The sequence below is a fragment of the Propithecus coquereli genome, unplaced genomic scaffold (genome assembly GCF_000956105.1).
Source record: "Propithecus coquereli isolate 6110/MARCELLA unplaced genomic scaffold, Pcoq_1.0 Scaffold132, whole genome shotgun sequence".
NCBI lineage: Eukaryota > Metazoa > Chordata > Mammalia > Primates > Indriidae > Propithecus > Propithecus coquereli.
Genome location: NW_012137414.1, coordinates 350,088 through 366,739, shown reverse-complemented (window position 1 = coordinate 366,739; position 16,652 = coordinate 350,088). Strand labels below are relative to the sequence as shown.

The 16,652-nt window shown below is 37.6% G+C and overlaps 2 protein-coding genes across 3 annotated transcripts in view; one reads left to right on the top strand and one right to left on the bottom strand.

Annotated features, from left to right (window-relative positions):
* ZRSR2 (zinc finger (CCCH type), RNA-binding motif and serine/arginine rich 2) overlaps positions 1–9,326 on the top strand; it is a 24,592-nt gene extending 15,266 nt beyond the window's left edge. Inside the window, exons 8-11 of the mRNA XM_012638718.1 lie at positions 2,254–2,467; positions 5,308–5,363; positions 6,215–6,324; positions 8,812–9,326. Coding sequence (XP_012494172.1) covers positions 2,254–2,467; positions 5,308–5,363; positions 6,215–6,324; positions 8,812–9,308 — 877 coding nt within the window. The 3' untranslated portion in view covers positions 9,309–9,326. The remainder of the gene's footprint in view (positions 1–2,253; positions 2,468–5,307; positions 5,364–6,214; positions 6,325–8,811) is intronic.
* Positions 9,327–11,645: 2,319 nt separating this feature from the next.
* AP1S2 (adaptor-related protein complex 1, sigma 2 subunit) overlaps positions 11,646–16,652 on the bottom strand; it is a 28,963-nt gene continuing 23,956 nt past the window's right edge. The window contains exons 5-6 of one of the 2 annotated variants that reach the window (XM_012638726.1): positions 14,058–14,066; positions 11,646–13,207 (exon numbers count right to left, since the gene is read on the bottom strand). In XM_012638726.1, the coding sequence (XP_012494180.1) occupies positions 13,160–13,207; positions 14,058–14,066 (57 nt within the window). In that variant the 3' untranslated portion in view covers positions 11,646–13,159. The remainder of the gene's footprint in view (positions 13,208–14,057; positions 14,067–16,652) is intronic. The other variant, XM_012638728.1, reaches the window with a different exon arrangement.

The window sequence follows — 16,652 nt, the reverse complement described above, 5'->3', positions numbered from 1 at the left end:
AGTTATTGTGAATGTTGCAACACTTTTGACTCTGAATTTTAATGCATTCCAAGCAGATAATAAGCTATAGTTCTTACCAAAAAGGAAGAATGAGTGGTATCTCTGGAAAGACAAAAGATTTTCCTGGCACTAGATTCTAAACATTTCTCCCATAGAATGTTATATAAGAGCATTAAATAGGAAGGTGGACAAGAACTTTGATAGGTATTTTATAACAGTCACGTATGTAATTTTCATGGAATGTTTCTTACAGTGACCTTCGATAAATGCAGCCTAACTTTAGCATGCAATGCAGGGATTCTCTGTAGAACAAAGACAGTGGGTACCAGGAGTGCTCCCTTGAGAAGAAGACAAAGAGGAGTAGTCAGTTAGCTATACCTGAGGGGGCATTTGGATACTCACACCATTTATTGTCCATCCTCGGTCTAAGGTAATGTCTACCCATGTGTTGTGGCAGTCTGCCTTGATTCAAGTATTAGAGTTAATGGGCAACTGGTATGCCCTAAATCAGTGGTTCCCAAACACAGCTGATCTTCAGGATCAGGTAGGGAGCTACTTTGAGAATATGGGTCTCCCATCCCTTGAGGTCTGGTCAGATGATTTGGGACAGGACTGGGAAATCTCCATTCTTCCCAGGTAATTCTGACACCCACACAGCTTTAGACTGCCTTCCTAAGTATTACTGCTTTTAGCTGACTTTTCAGTAGGAACTGTAGGGCTGGCCTTTTGTATACATTCAGATTATAAGGATCGTCTCCAGGTCAAGAGGGGTTTTTCCCTAGACAGGGACGTGGGCTCTGTTCCAAAATTGACAAATACTCATTTGATACCCCTGGCAACTAGGGCCAAGTTCATTCAGATCTAAGAATCCCGTGATCAGAATTTTAACCTCAATAAATTAGTTCCTCATTTAATTCTGTATGTGCTTCTTATTTGTAAAGTTTTGATTTGCTGCTAATGTTGCCAGCCAGGTTGAATCCTCACTCTTTATTCTGTTGGTAGTTGGGAAGATGGAGCTAATTACAAGGTTTCTAATTGAATAATCTAGGAGGTCATTTGGAAAATAGAAAATTTTACATTAATGAACATCAATTGAACATTTTTGAACTGGCCACGGTGTATGCTGGGCATTCTGTTTGCGTGATCTCAATATGTGCCTGGGTGTATGTTACAGATATAGAAAGTGAGTGTGATTAAACATTTAGTCATTTCAGGGCCATGTTTTTTTTTTCAATACATGTCCTGTTCTTCAACTTTCTTTCTCCCTAAGTTCTGTGGATTTGTTTTTTTCCTTAAAATTTTGTCTTACTGATTTTTAACTAGGAACTAAGCAGGAAAATTTGTTTATTTGGAACCTCAAACTACATTGTTTTTCTCATTTTATTTTAGGAGAAGGACATAAATAAGAAAGTAAACTCATATAAAGAATTTTTGAAACATTACCCAGGCACAACCTGGTTGGATTAGCCTTGGTCCAATTTAAACAACGAAAATTGTTCTTCATAATGGTTAGCCACCTTCATTAAACAACAACTGAAGTATATTTATTATGCCTTATAATGAACAGGCACCAGATTGTAGGTTAATGCAGATCTCTTGGGTCCATCTCTTCCCAGCCGCATGGCTTGAGCAAGTGTGCATCTCTAGGCCTCAGCTTCCTTCTTTGCAAAGTGGGTAAAATACTAGCACCAACTGTCCTAACAGGTTACAAGGATTAGAAGAAAAAAAAATGTAACAATGACATGAACACTATAAAATTCTGTACATAGATGAGACTGAAATGCTCCATTAACTAGAAATTCTTGAATGGCCCTATTCTCCAAGCATCTGAGTTCATCGAAGATTGCACAGGACCAGGATTGCATTGTGACTTCCTGCCTTCCTCTCAGGAGTCCCATGTGTGGCATCTTCGTGCCTTGTCACCAAACCCTGTCACGCCAATGGGCCTCCTTTTTCCCCATGGTTTAACATATATAAGGCTTCCTGAACTTCCTGAACTTCAAAGGCAACTGAATGGCATATGAACTTAGAAATCATTCCCAACTTGACATTTTAATGAGAGCCAATATATTGGTCAGTCTTAAAACAGTTTTCTTAAGTGCTGAAACTTGGCATCTGAGTGGGATTTATTATCTTACAGTTAAGTCAAAACAACTAAGTTGCTTGAATCTTTATCTCAAAGTTTAAAGCAGACCTTTTATGTGTAATTTTTAACATTGGACTAGTGAATTTAAGTTTTTCTTTCATATGCAGGTGTTCACGTAAACATAATTTCCCAGCATCGAGTCCCACCCTTCTTATTAAAAGCATGTTCACAACGTTTGGAATGGAGCAGTGCAGGAGAGACGACTATGACCCTGACTCAAGCCTGGAGTACAGCGAAGAGGAAACCTACCAGCAGTTCCTAGATTTCTATGATGATGTGCTCCCCGAGTTTAAGAATGTGGGGAAAGTGATTCAGTTCAAGGTGGGCATGCATGTAGAGGAGGGGACTGGTTTGCTTCATCCTGCAGTACTCAATGGCATGAGAGAGCCAGGACATAGGCTGTTCACCTGGGTGGTGCCGTGTGTGATGGTACGTGCCTGGCCTGGGGTTGGGCACTCAGGCACTTGGAAATGTGACTTCCCCCCTCTCTCCCTTTCCACCCCACCCCACCCCATTATTTCCTGAATGCCAGGGTCTAGACTGAAAAGGATCTTTCATTTATCTGATACCTTTGTGTTCCAGCTCTTTTCCATCAAATGAATTCTCTGTAGCAGGTCCTCTGCACAGAGCCATCCAACCCTTCACTTAAAAGCTGCATGTGATGGACGGTGCACTGCCTTCCTTCTTCTGCAGGCGTCTCCCCTACAGCTGCAGTGTACAGAGCGTGACACAACTCCACTCACTGAGTCTGTTGGCGCACTGTGTCGACAGTGCCTGCTTGCAGTGTTTACCCAAGGTGCACGTTCTTTCTTCTGGAGCTGCACAAGAACATAAAGCCAGATTCCTTTTTTTTTTTTTTTTACCTTGTTTTTATTCATTGGATGCTTTCAGTACCGAACATTGTATGCCAAAAGCCATGGTTTGTGATGCACCATACTGGGCTAAAAAAGCATTCAAATGACAAATAATTATTTTAGAATATTCCTTAAGGCAAGCAGGGTAAGGCCAGATGTAATCCCTGCTGCTCCCGGGACCCATTAGTTGAATCCTAGCATAGTGAAGCTTCCTACCTTGTCTGATTTCATCAGATCTGAACCTGAATGACCTTATGTTAGGGCAGGGAAAAATGTCCCATAATTTGAGACAAGACAGGAATAAATCCGTATTTTTTTTCTGCTAGTTGGAAATGACAGTGGAGAGTTGGAACACCCAAGGAACAGAGATATTCATGAAATTCAAGGCTATACTTTTAGCAACCGATTTCAAGATTTTTAAAAATGCTTTTTAAATTTGTTTCCCCCTTAACCTTTTGTTTCTGTGGTGTGTGCCTTCCTGTCTTTGCACTACTCAGCACAAGCAATAACCACTAAAGTGGAAATGCTTGGTCACACCCACGCAATCCACATTGGCAGCGCTGGCTTGCCAAGGGGGCAGCGTGGTTTGACTAGCCCTGTGCTCTCGAACATGGCACTTTACCTCTTCAGGCTTTTTCTTTGTATCCCAAATGAGGGGACTAAATCACATCAGTGGTTTCCCTCACGGGGTCCCTGGATTATACTGCTTCTGTGAAGGGGTAGCATTGGAGCAGCTTTCAAAACTTCAGACTGGTTAATGGAAATGGCACTGTTACCTGCAACAAGCTGCACCCACTAACCACAAACTAATTTGTGTAGAATTCCATCAGCCAAGCTCATGCTAGTCACATTGGCAGTTACAAATGGAAAGCTATTTAGTAAATTTTTCGTAGGAAAATTTTCAGAGCATCAAATTCATCATGGAAAATTAATGAGTCTTTGGGAACCACTGGATTAAATGATGTCTAAGGTCCCTTGCACACTGACACGGATTCCCCAGGCCTTTCCTTCTAAGGATGGTGATACAAACTGTCATTGAGTATGGCTCCTGCCCCTTTTTAGCTACCCTAATAAAAATACTCTGGAACCAATTCGTAAAAGTATAGATTCATTTTGAAGATAAAAGCTAAACACTAGCATGAATATTTGAGGACCTTTTTCTATACTATCATATGAAAACAGATCAGATCTGTCATTTTTGTAAGCAAATGATCAAGTAGTCAACCTAACTGGTAATAGGAACATTGCATATGAAAAGGAGATATTATTCACACCTATCAGGCAAAAAATTATAAATTCTATCAATACCAAGAATAGGTGAGGATGCGTACATTAGAAAAACCACTTCAGAGAGCAGTTCGTCAATACCTAGTAAAGTAGAAGGCACACATAACATATGGATCGGCATGCGCCTTCTGGTTATGTACACTAGAGAGATCTTTACACCCACAGAGACCTGTTCAAGAATGCTGACCACAGCACTATTTGTGGATGAAAAATTGGAAGCACCTTGGACAGCCATCATTAGAGGAGTGGAAAAATAAATTTGATAATTTGATATATCTAGTATACGAAGGTTAAGATGAGTCATTTAGTTTCCGTGATTACATTTTGAAAAAAATGGAATAAACACTATAAAATTTTAAAACATACAAAACAATACTATGTGTTGCTTATCAATACATGTGTTTCTTTGCATATGTATATATAAATATGTGTACACCCATTATACATGATAGACATACATTTATATGTATGATACATATATGTTTTGGCATGCATATGATACATGTATATATGCCTGTGTGTCTACATTTGCATCTGTAGATTTCTGTATGTATATGTGCACATGTGTTTGTGTTTGGAATGTGAAGCCTCCACTCAGCATCTGGATAGTGCTCACCTGTGTGACGGAGATGGGAGAATAGGATGGAAGGGCTTCAACTGGGTCCTTAATGTTTTACTTATTTAAACATTCTCAACCAAAAATAGAAAATGCTAGTGTTAAATCTGGATAGTATATATACAGGCTGGTCAATATTCTTTGTATTGTTATGCATATGTGAAACATTTCATATTTGTGAAAAAGCAACCCTGGATTAACAGAGATCAGATGATTAGGGCCTGCAGCACTGCTATGTGCTGAAGTATGCCTGAAATAGATGCAAGAGTGGGCTAGTTATCCCTATTTTGGAATCTTTGATTGGTGACTACTTTTGGGAGTGTTAGTCTGGACGGAGTGCATTTGCTAGCTGACTGATTTCTTTTCCTGAGTTTTTTATGACAGCATTCTTCACTGCTCCTTAGGTCAGCTGCAACTTGGAGCCTCACCTGAGGGGCAACGTGTATGTTCAGTACCAGTCGTAAGTATTCTGAACAGGAACATCTTCCTGTCTTGTCATAGCATGGTGTTTTGTTTCTGTTGACATCTGGAATTTTTCCACTGGATATATAGCTTTCATATCCATGGTATTTTTAAAAATGTAAATATTAAGAGTTGATGGACCCCCATAATATCCTGAAATAAAAAAAAAAAGTTGATGGGGCAGGGTGGGGCGGGGGGAAAAGTTGATGCAGAAATATAGAAGGGATGTGAAAATAGTACATTTGTACTCCATTCTTTATACACTTACATAGTTTCGAATCTTTTACAGTATGGTTATATTATTACTTATGTAATTTTAATAATTAAAATATAAACTGAAAAGGGATAACTAGAGTAGAGAATATAAAAGTATAAATCAAAAGAGCCAGAAATTGATGCCCAAAAATCATCCTAGTGTGCCTTTGAGCAGCTAAGAGAGCAGTTACTGAGTCATTTCTGCGTGTTGTACAGTTTGCCTGGACTGCACTGTGGCTAATGGGTTAAGTTAACCATTGTAATAAGAAGAACAGCAATCCTAGCTGGGAAAGAATAGGCTCTAATAATGGAAGACACTTCTGCATTTTTAATGGTCCAATCTTTTAGAGTAAGAAGCTTTGACTCAAGCCAATTTCCATGCATCAAAACCCCTCAAAGATTTAGCAAAAAGGGTTCCTAAATAAATTGTGAGCTTTGGGAGCTGGAATACTCTAATGAGGACTCCCTAGGTAATACAAAAACAATGAACTTGGTGGTCTTACAATAAAGTAATAAAAGGGTTAATTGATAATAAGGTTAATCTACATAGTAGGAAGTAACTGGAAAGCACATCCTTTGATTTTTGGTTTACAGGGAAGAAGAGTGCCAAGCAGCCCTTTCTCTGTTTAACGGGCGTTGGTATGCAGGACGACAGCTTCAGTGCGAATTCTGCCCAGTGACTCGGTGGAAAATGGCAATTTGTGGTAAGACAACGTGATGATTTTTTTTCCCCAATTGTTCCACTATTCATATAAAGGGATATGCTTCAGGAAAAAACAATCTTTTAAAGGGGTGAAGCGTAGCTTTTGCCTCACGCAGTAGGTGAGCAGAGATTTTTATATAAAGAACACCACACTTTAGATCTGTAACTGACTTTGTGGGTCACTTTGTGGATGAGGTGACTGAGGTCACAACATATCAGTGACAGAGTTGGGGCTAGAATTCCAGTGTTCTGATCCTCAGTCCTGGGCTCTGTGTCTGACAGTTCAGGAAGCCTGAGAAGTTGTGTCTATAGGAAGCCACATTTTCCTTGTCGCAGTTTTGTGGCGTTTTCTATTCCTTGGCTCTCCTCACTTGAGCTGTATTTGTTTCTTTCTTTTTGCCTTTATTCCTAATGAATCTTCTGTCATCATTGCCACCCTACGTTACCTTACCTATAGCATTTCCCGCCTTACTTGAAATACGTGCTTTTGTGCATTAGAGGCTGACCGTAGGCATGGGATCAGTTAAGCGTGCGTTCAGTCTGACTGACTCATCGGACGGTGGCAGCCAAATCAGGAAATGATTCAATCTTGTGCGGAGAGTAACCAACAGCTTTGAAGGCTTGGTTATTTTCTGATTTCTACCGCCCGGGCTTAGCTAAACTTTTGCGGAAGTTCCCCAGGTGAAGAGATGAACCTCTAAATGCCTCAGTGGAACACTTACCTTAGCCTTTACTTGTGTTTCTTTGCTCTACGCTCAACTGCTTAAAACCACTTATTAAAAAACATAATTTATAAAGTCTGGATCTTTGGCAGCCTTGTCTTTGTGAATGTTGACATTTTAAAAGAAGATTTTACGATTCCTGCTTAGAAAAATCAGAAGAACCATTGCACCTTAAGTTTAAAGGCTTGGAGGATGAGAGAGATGAATTTTTTTTCCTCCATAAAAGCAGTTACTTTTGTCAGTTCCTGGCAATTCAGTGTGATTTCAGTGAGGGGCTTCTGAGTATGGTTTTGACTTCCCCAAAGCAGGAGACTATTTCATGTTCTTTAAAAAAATTACAGCTTTGTTAATTTCTTTAGTAACTAATGAGCATCTTTTCATATCCTTATTATCAGCTATTTGTATATCTTCCTTGGAGAGATGTCTATTCAGATCCTTTGCCCATTTCTTTCTTGTTATTTGTCTTTCTATTGAGTTGTAAGAGTTCTTAAGATATGCTGCATGTAAGAACCTGATCACAAATATGTCCTGCAAATATTTTCTCCCATTTTGTGGGTTGTCTTTTCACTTTGTGTCCTTTGAAGCACAAGTTTTAAATTTTAATAAAGTCTAATTTACCTTTTTGGGGTTTTTTTTGCTTGTGCTTTTGTTATCACATCTAGGACGCCATTGTTTAGCCCAGTGTCATGAAGATTTACTTACATGTTTTCTTCAGAGTTATAGTTTCATCTCGTACATTTAGGTCTCTGATCCAGTTTCAGTTAATTTTTGTATATAGTGTGTGGTATGGAGGTATTTTACTTTTAACTGTTATACATATTTGGGGAATTTATTGCTTTAAAAAAAAGTTTGAAAACCCCAAAAAGATCTCAAAGTTGTTGAATGGGATTTCACCTTTGACAAGAATCTTCCATATTAAAAGCACTTGGTAAATTTAAGGCATCAGGCCAATGTTTATCATCTTATTCACAAAGTATAAAGAAAATACAGGCTTCTCCAGCTATAATGGGCCTTCTCTTTTGACCAGTGGTTCTGTCCTGCCACCACCATGCCCTCAAAGCATGTGACCACAGGGACCCCAGAGGCTGGATCTTCAATGTTAATTAGGGGTCCTAAATTGGCAGTCAGTGGGATGGTGGAACCCTAAGAAAGATAATGTGGTCACCATTTGTTCAGTTTCACTCTGCACCATAATCCAATAGGGGCACGGGATAGTCTGGTTAATTAAAACTTCTGAATTGTTGCCTTTCAGAGTGCCATTTGTTAGAGCACTTTTGAAATTCTGGAAACAAAACTATAACATCAATTTATAAAAGCCCCTTTTAAATAATACACAGTGGGAAATAGTTCTAACATATCCAAACATCAGAAATGGACTTTCTGGGGCCGGATGCAGTGGCTCACGCCTGTAATCCTAGCACTCTGGGAGGCCGAGGCAGGAGGATCGGTTGAGCTCAGGAGTTCGAGATCAGCCTGAGCAAGAGCGAGACCCCATCTCTACCAAAAATAGAAAAAAGTAGCTGGGCATGGTGGCACACGCCTGTAGTCCCAGCTACTCGGGAGGCTGAGGAAGGAGGATCACCTTAGCCCAGGAGTTTGAGGTTGCTGTCAGCTGGGCTGATACCACTGCACTCTACCCAGGGTGACAGAGCAACACTGTCTCCAAAAAAAAAAAAAAAAAAAAGAAATGTACCTTCCGAAAAGGATAAAGTACCATTTTCAGAGTACACAGTAATAAGTGCTGTTTCATCACTGTGCCATTGCAGGTTTATTTGAGATACAACAGTGTCCAAGAGGAAAACACTGCAACTTTCTTCATGTGTTCAGAAATCCCAATAATGAATTTTGGGAAGCTAATAGAGACATGTACCTGTCTCCAGATCGGACTGGCTCCTCGTTTGGTAAGAACTTGGAGAGGAGAGAGAGGATGGGCCACCATGACGAATACTATGACAAGCTGAGGAGGAGGAGAAGCCCCAGTCCAGACCACTCCTACAAGAGAAATGGGGAATCTGAGAGGAAAAGGAGAAGTAGTCACAGGGGGAAGAAATCTCACAAACACATGTCAAAGAGTCGTGAGAGGCGCCGTTCACGAAGTAGAGGAAGAAAAAGGGACCGTAGCCGGGGCTGGGGCAGCCGGAGCCAGAGCCGCAGGATCCGACGGAGCCGGAGCCGGAGCCAGAGCTCCTCTAGGTCCAGGAGTCGTGGTAGGAGGAGGTCAGACAGTAGAGACAGAACTACTCAGAGTCCCAAATCCAAATAAACCTGTTTTGTTCTTAAATGGTTGTGTATCTTATTTATTATGGCTGCTACACACTCCGATAGAGGGCTGTGAGTTCAAATGGGTTCTCAAGTCTGGCTGAACCCTATATAGCCTTGAAATCTGTTCAAAAATACTTCTATTCTCTGATAATCACAAAGAATGGTTAGAATAGAAAACCTAGAAAACATAAAATGTATAAATAACAACCTTAAAATTACTCGTAATTGTAGCCCTGAGAAAGAACCACTTAACAATGGAACATTCCTTTAATCTTTTCTTTTTTTCTTGTGGCTGTATACACATTTTTTACACAAAGATCATATGACTGCAGTTGAATATGCTTTTTTCCACAAAAAACATTGTCATATTTCATCAAGCCCTATTCTTATTTTTACTCACTGCATAGTGTGGATCTACCAATTTATTCAACCATATCCTTATTGTTGAATTTTAAATTTTGCACTATTAAAGAATCCTGTACTGAAAACAATCCTTTGATGGATTTCCTTAAGTATTTCCACATATTTCTGATCATTTCCTTAGGATAAATTACATCATGGGAGATGAATACTATTTGCAAATTGCCCTCTGGAAGACTATAGAAAATTTACTGTATCAATAATAAACTTTGCTGCTCCTATGATACCAAGTTATTTTAATCTTTGCCAATTTGGTAAATTTTGTATGTTTGTATATTTAATGGCCATGGATTCTTGTTTGCCCTATTTTTTTTTTTCATTTAAGAGACAGGGCCTCACAATGCTGCCCAGGCTACAGCACAGTGGCTATTCACAGGTGCAGTCATAGCACACTATAGCCTTGAACCCCTGGGCTCAAGCAATTCTCCTGTCTCAGCCTCCCAAGTAGCTGTGGGACTACAGGTGTGCACCACTGCACCCAGCTTGTATGTACTTACTAATATATTGGATTTTTCTACATGCAGTAGCTGAACAGTTTTCACTTTAAAATTCATTTTCTGTTTTAAAATATTAAAGGATGGAGTCAATTTTTTTCCACTTACCCTCTATATGCAGAACCCCTTCAGCTGGGAGCTGTCATGGTATACCTTTTTCAGTTTGGTAGAAAGTTTTTTATATGGGGTAAAGGTAACTTTTGTCATTTCCAGGAAGATTAGGGTCATTGCCACTGAACATGCCTAGTGTTTAAGCAATTCTGGTATAAAAATCATAGAAGAGTGGTTAGAGAATAAAATGTAGGAAAAGTTTCAGGCAAAATATCATCCCCAGATTTCAGATCATAAATAAGATGCTCCCCAGCTTTCTTATACATTTTTTATAATTTCCTTTCCATTGACATACTTGGGATCTTGAATTTCAGAGTATGTGACATTTGTCAATTGAGACTTGGGACCATAAGGACTTAAAGATGCACAAAATACTGAAAAGTCAACAAACATGAAATAGGAAAAAAATCTCTTAAAGATTGGGATTTCTGTGTGATACCAGTCAAAGAGTTCTTTAATCCGTAGTCAATAAAAGAAATGAAGTATGTGATTCAGAATAATTTTACTTTAAAAATTCTCATTTGTTTCCAGACTCTAAACACGTGCTTCACCCTAAAAATGACTGAAAATTTCTGGAACGATCTGGGTTCACTAATGCTGAATTATTATCACTAAATTATTTTCCAATACTTTTCTAAATACAGTCAAACATGCAATTAAATGTGGTATGCAAAGCTGAATAATCTTAATGGATCAGGGATAACAAAACCACCATCTTGAGCTCAGGACAATTGAGATATTGATGACTTTTCCCTCTAATGTTAACAGGCAGTGGTAGGGAGGGAGGGTAGGAAGTTTTTGAACCACTGACTGGTTCATTATCATGATAAATATCCATTTTGAACTTAAATTTATTAATGTGTTTTTATACATATTGCCTGATTACTATTTAGGATTCAAAAATTCCAATTCTACATTGCTATTAGAAGCCCACAGGCCCACGGCCCACAGGCTGTTTTCAGTTTATAGCTGCATGTCCAAGGCTCTTTAAAACTATAAATTACCTTTTATTCTTTTTGTAGGTTAGCAACTTGATGGTAGTCCTTTCCTCGCTGTTAAATATCCCAGTTATAGAATGTAACATTTCCTATCTGTAGTAACAGGAGGTCCCTTAACATGATAACCAAAGTGTTGATTTGTTGTACATTGGGCAGTACAGCCTGCAAATATTAGTCCATTTCTGTTGCGTGTGCTAGCACCTCTAGTTCATGGCGGGTGGGGCGGGGAGAGGAATCCAGTTGATTTGGAATACCTTTTGATTACCTAGGATAATCTGAGTTGTTCATTCAGAAAGAGTAGAAAAGTCAACTGCATCCAGGTTTTAAAAGCGGCATTTATTGAGTGAAAATAAATGTGTAGATAAGCTCTCAGCATGGAATCCATGTTTTTAATGAACTTGAAGTACATGAAGACTCCTTAGATTCTTCCACCATTTATCTTGTGTGTGCTTATAACAACCACCATATTCAAATGGAGGGGAATTTTCAACATTTCACTGAAAAAAATTAAAAATTCTTCCTTCAGCAGCTCTCCATAGTTTGACAAACTTTTGGAAAGAGAGAGAAAAACGCACTCCAGTGTTTGTACGTTGAACATTTATTACAACTAATTGGCGATGTGGTAAGACAGTGCTCATGTGGCCTGAATATTGGTCACAATCACAACAAAGCTTAATCCAGCCCAGCATGTACAAGTGAAAGTATAAACTATGAAGACATGTTTAGATATGTATAAGGACTTAGAAAAGGTGACGCTGAATAATTGTGTAGCTTTAAAAAATATAGGGCCAACTAATGCCATTTTACCTCATTCAACTCTCACTTTTTTTTATGAAAGGTGTCTTTTTATATTTTTATAAGACTTCTGTTAACTAGGCAGTGCCATGGAAAGAAAGGAAGCTGCTGTAGAGTTTGCAGCACTTTTAAGTGGAAGAAAGCAAAATAAATTTCGTGTTAAAAAGCATCCCAGAAGGAACATTCGTGCTTTAAACCAATGACTTTACACACAATACTGTGACGAGAACATATTTTCTGTAAGATACTGTTATGAAGAATTCCTAGTAAATTAATATTCCCACAATCCAACTCAGTAAATGATTATGACCACAAAGAATTCATCTCAGGAGTTAAATGTGCCTTGGCCTTAAAAATTATGTGCTATTATGAAACAATCTCTGTTTCTCATCCCAGGTTCAGAATGCCTAAGAAATAATTTTTAGTGTTAAAACAGCATCATTCCAATTTAGTCATTTAAAATCCCTTTGTTTTAAGCTATGTAGTTTCCAATAGGAGTCTTTGGTATAAATTTGTTTTTTTTGTTTTTTTTTTTTTAAGTTTCAACAAAGTTAAATTTCCATTCATTTGCTATGTGACATGTCAATTCCCTTTATTCTTATATATACTGAAATGCTGCACTAGTCTTTGGTTTCATAAAACCAGGTTTCACCTTACAATTAAGTTTCCTTTGTCAAGTACAGTAATTATTAAATGTATATTGCCTGATTATTTGATTTTACATGTATACAGATGTGTTATTTTCATATATGCACATAATCAGATTAAGAGAAACTGACCTATAAACTTTAGAATATCCAGAAGTTATCTTTCTGCATCATTCTATTACTAATTCATATTTAAGTCCCTTAATTTATCACTTGATTAATCAAAGTTCCCTTTAAAAAAAATTGTGTAGGCTTGAATGAAGCGGCTTAGCAAAACAGTAATACTGACAAGACATCATCTTATACCATTAGCTAACATGGACATGAAGGCAGTGACCATCTACAGTGTGTGAAATGCCACAAGAAGTCATCAACAAGGGAGGAGAGTTATGTCAGTCCAATTTCTTCAAGAACACTACGTGGGGTTTCAGCTTCCTGTGAAGGGAAAATGTGAGACTCTGGTAAGCAGATCCAGGGAGTCTTGAGAACGTGAAAAATTGACATGGAAGGACGACATGCTCGTTTTAGAGAATAAAGAAAGCAATTTAGTGTAATAGGTACATTCTACTAGTGACAGCCCGTGGTTATTTAGGGTTTTGTGCCCAAAACATTGGAGACCACAGAAGGACGTTTTCAGCATTCATTAAACACATACTGATTACCTACCAATGTGCTGGATACCTTTGCTGTAACACAAAAAGCAGTCAGGCTCAATGCAATTTCCCTGGCAGTTTATGAACTCACTGCTACTCAATTACATACAGGAAAGATAAGTTATCTTCTTGGTTAAATTCAAAACCTCTTCCAGACAAAAAGCAGGAAGCCACCACCACCACCCACCAAGTTCCCACAATTCTTCACCTAATGTTTTCCATGCTCTTTTTTGTCACATGCATTTATAGAAATGTCTTCCCTCTTGAACTTTCTACTTGACTGTCCACAGTGACAAGGCTTCAGAAACAGCCAGCCACCTTCCCAGACCTCCCCAGGACAACCAGTGGCGCCAGTGGAGGCCACATATAGAAAGAATGTTCTGAGACAAAAGGCATGTTTGTCCTGTCTAGCAACCAATACTTGTTCTTAAGTGTCAAAGGAAGACAAAACAAAGCAGGCATATCTCGAAAAAAATTGTTTGAAAATTTTCCAAAGTGGCTGATATTGTACATCACAAAATAAAAAAGGTCAACTTCCAGGTATTACTAGCAACAATTTTGTAATTAAATGGCAACACTATATTTTAATGGGGGAAACAATGTAAATTTTTGGTATCCAATAATAAACTTACTTTTGCATCCTAATTGTGGTACAGCACAAAACAAGGAGAAGAAAAATCACATTAAACCATAAATCCTTAGAACATTAGATTTAATTGTATGTAAAGCACTTCATGGTGTAATCTTAAATAAATTGCTGAAACTCTATGGTCTGTTTCCTTATTTGGAAAACAAGGATAAAAGTACTTACCTTCATAGGTTCAGATTAAGTGAGTTAAGACTCAATGCCTGATTTATAGAAAGTGCTCAAAAAATGTTAGCTGATATATAATCGTTACACAAATGAAATCTAAATGAAGGTATTTAGCATTTAGTACTAAATTGAAGTACTACTAACCAACTCTTCAGCTCATGATGACTTTTTAGTATGTTTGTGTAGTAGTGAAAATAGGTAAAGATAAGCTTTAGTGAAAAAAGGTATTTTTTAAAAGACAGTCTAATCTATGAATTTTTTCCCCTCAAATTGGACATCAGTCTAATTAGGTTACAGATCTAAATACAGATGGAGAATAAAAGAGCAAGCTAAACATTGCCACAAGAATACAATCAGCCAAATACATAAAGTAGGATATTCTATAACATAAAACCTGGTTTAAAAAAAATGGCAAGGGGGAAAAAAAGCAGACAACTTGTTAAAGATTAAGAGACTTAAGAGACACATCAACCAGATACAATGTGGGGTCTTGTTTGGAAACCGATTCTAACAAACCAAATAGAAAAGGGCATTTTTCAGATAATTAGGGAAAACTGAGCAAGGCATAAGATATTAATAAGGAATTAATTAGTATTAATTTTGTTGGGCATAGTTTATCTATTAGAGATACATGCTTAAGTATTAAAGATAAAATGACAAGATGTCTAGGGCTTGCTCTAAAATAATGAGGCAAAAATGGGGCTGGGGTGGTTGGGGAAACAAGTAGATAAGTCGATGGTTGTTGAAGCTGAGTGATGTGTACATGAGGGTTTTTTATACTATTCTCTATATTTGTGTGTCTTGAAGTTTTTATATTAAATTTTAAATTTTTTATTTTTAAAAATTGAGATGGGGCCTCACTATGCTGCCTAGGCTGGACATGAACTCCTAGGCTCAAGGAAGCCTCCCAAGTAGCTGGGACTACAGGCGCATGCCACCATGCCCAGCTTCATGATAAAATTTTTTAAGGAAGTCTAATGGAAATGATGCAACACTCCCAAGAGTGATGTAAGCCAATCTCTTTCATTTATAATGTTTAGCCTTAAACATTAAATACATTGAGAGGATGACATCTGAATCACATAAATATTAAATAAAACAATTTTAAAATAACTATTTCCATTTAATGTTAGTTTTTTAAAACTTCATGCAACCTTTAATATATTAAAGGATGCCTACATCTTTACAGTTTACACTCTCAGCTTATCCGTGTAAAAATGTCCTACAACTACTCCCTGGAGCTTGTCACATGTCCCCTGTGTGCCCACTGCCTGCAATCTTATATATCATTTCCTGAAAAGAATCACGTTGCTTATCAAATAGGCATTATTTATATTTGTCCTTTCTAAAAGGCCTAGTTTCAAAGACTCATTCACATGTTTTATTCCTTGAGACTTGTACAAATAGAGTTTTTTACAGATTGTATTGATAAAATAAAATGTACCTTTCACATTTGTACTAAAAGCATAACTCAAAATTACCCAGAAAAACTATTATCTAAAGTAGTCAATTCATAGAAACAGAAAATAGAATGGTGGCTACCAGTGGCTGAGGGAGAGGAGGAAATGGGGAGTTGTTGATTAATGAGTATAGAGTTTCAGTTTTACAAGATGAAAAAGTTCTGGGGATCTGTTACAACATTGTGAATATACTTAACACTACTGAACTGTCCACTTAAAACTGGTTAAGATGGTGAATTCTGTGTCATGTGTTTTTTACCACAATTAAAACAAATTTACCTGGAAAAATGAAAATATAAAACGTTATTTTATGAGGGATGGAGAAGAAAAAAGTCATTCACATGAGACGGAGGAAGTACATGCAATACTTTTATTTTAGACATGCAAGGAAAGCGATTTCAGAATCTACTAATTTAAAGCAAGCAGCTGTATACAGATAACAAAAGAAGCAACATTTGGTTACAGCTCAGCACACAGCATCCAAAGCAAACAGGCATGAGACAATGCATATTTATGTAGCATTAAAACCAGATGGATAACATATTCTGGGGCAGAGGAAGGGATGGAGGAAACAAATGGAAATGAAAGACCAATGTTTCTCAATGCTTCAAATGTATAATGCTAAATTTCTCATTTGATAGCACATCCAGGTGCTTCAAATGTAGTACATTACAGCAAGAATGGTTAGAATGGAAATAACTCATCTGTACACCTGTCCAATACTAAGTTTGGTCAAAACACATTTTCGTAGGTCTTCTTTCAGTGGTAAACCCATCTGATCATGTTCTGAAGTTATTGTTTAATAACTTACTAAACTCAGGCTTTAAGCTCTCTAGATATAAACAATGAATTATTTGGTACTTTTCCTTTTATAATAAAACATTCTATATGTTTTATTAAAATATACAATAGTGATCAATATTAAAAGTTTTAATATTCAGAAATATAAAGCC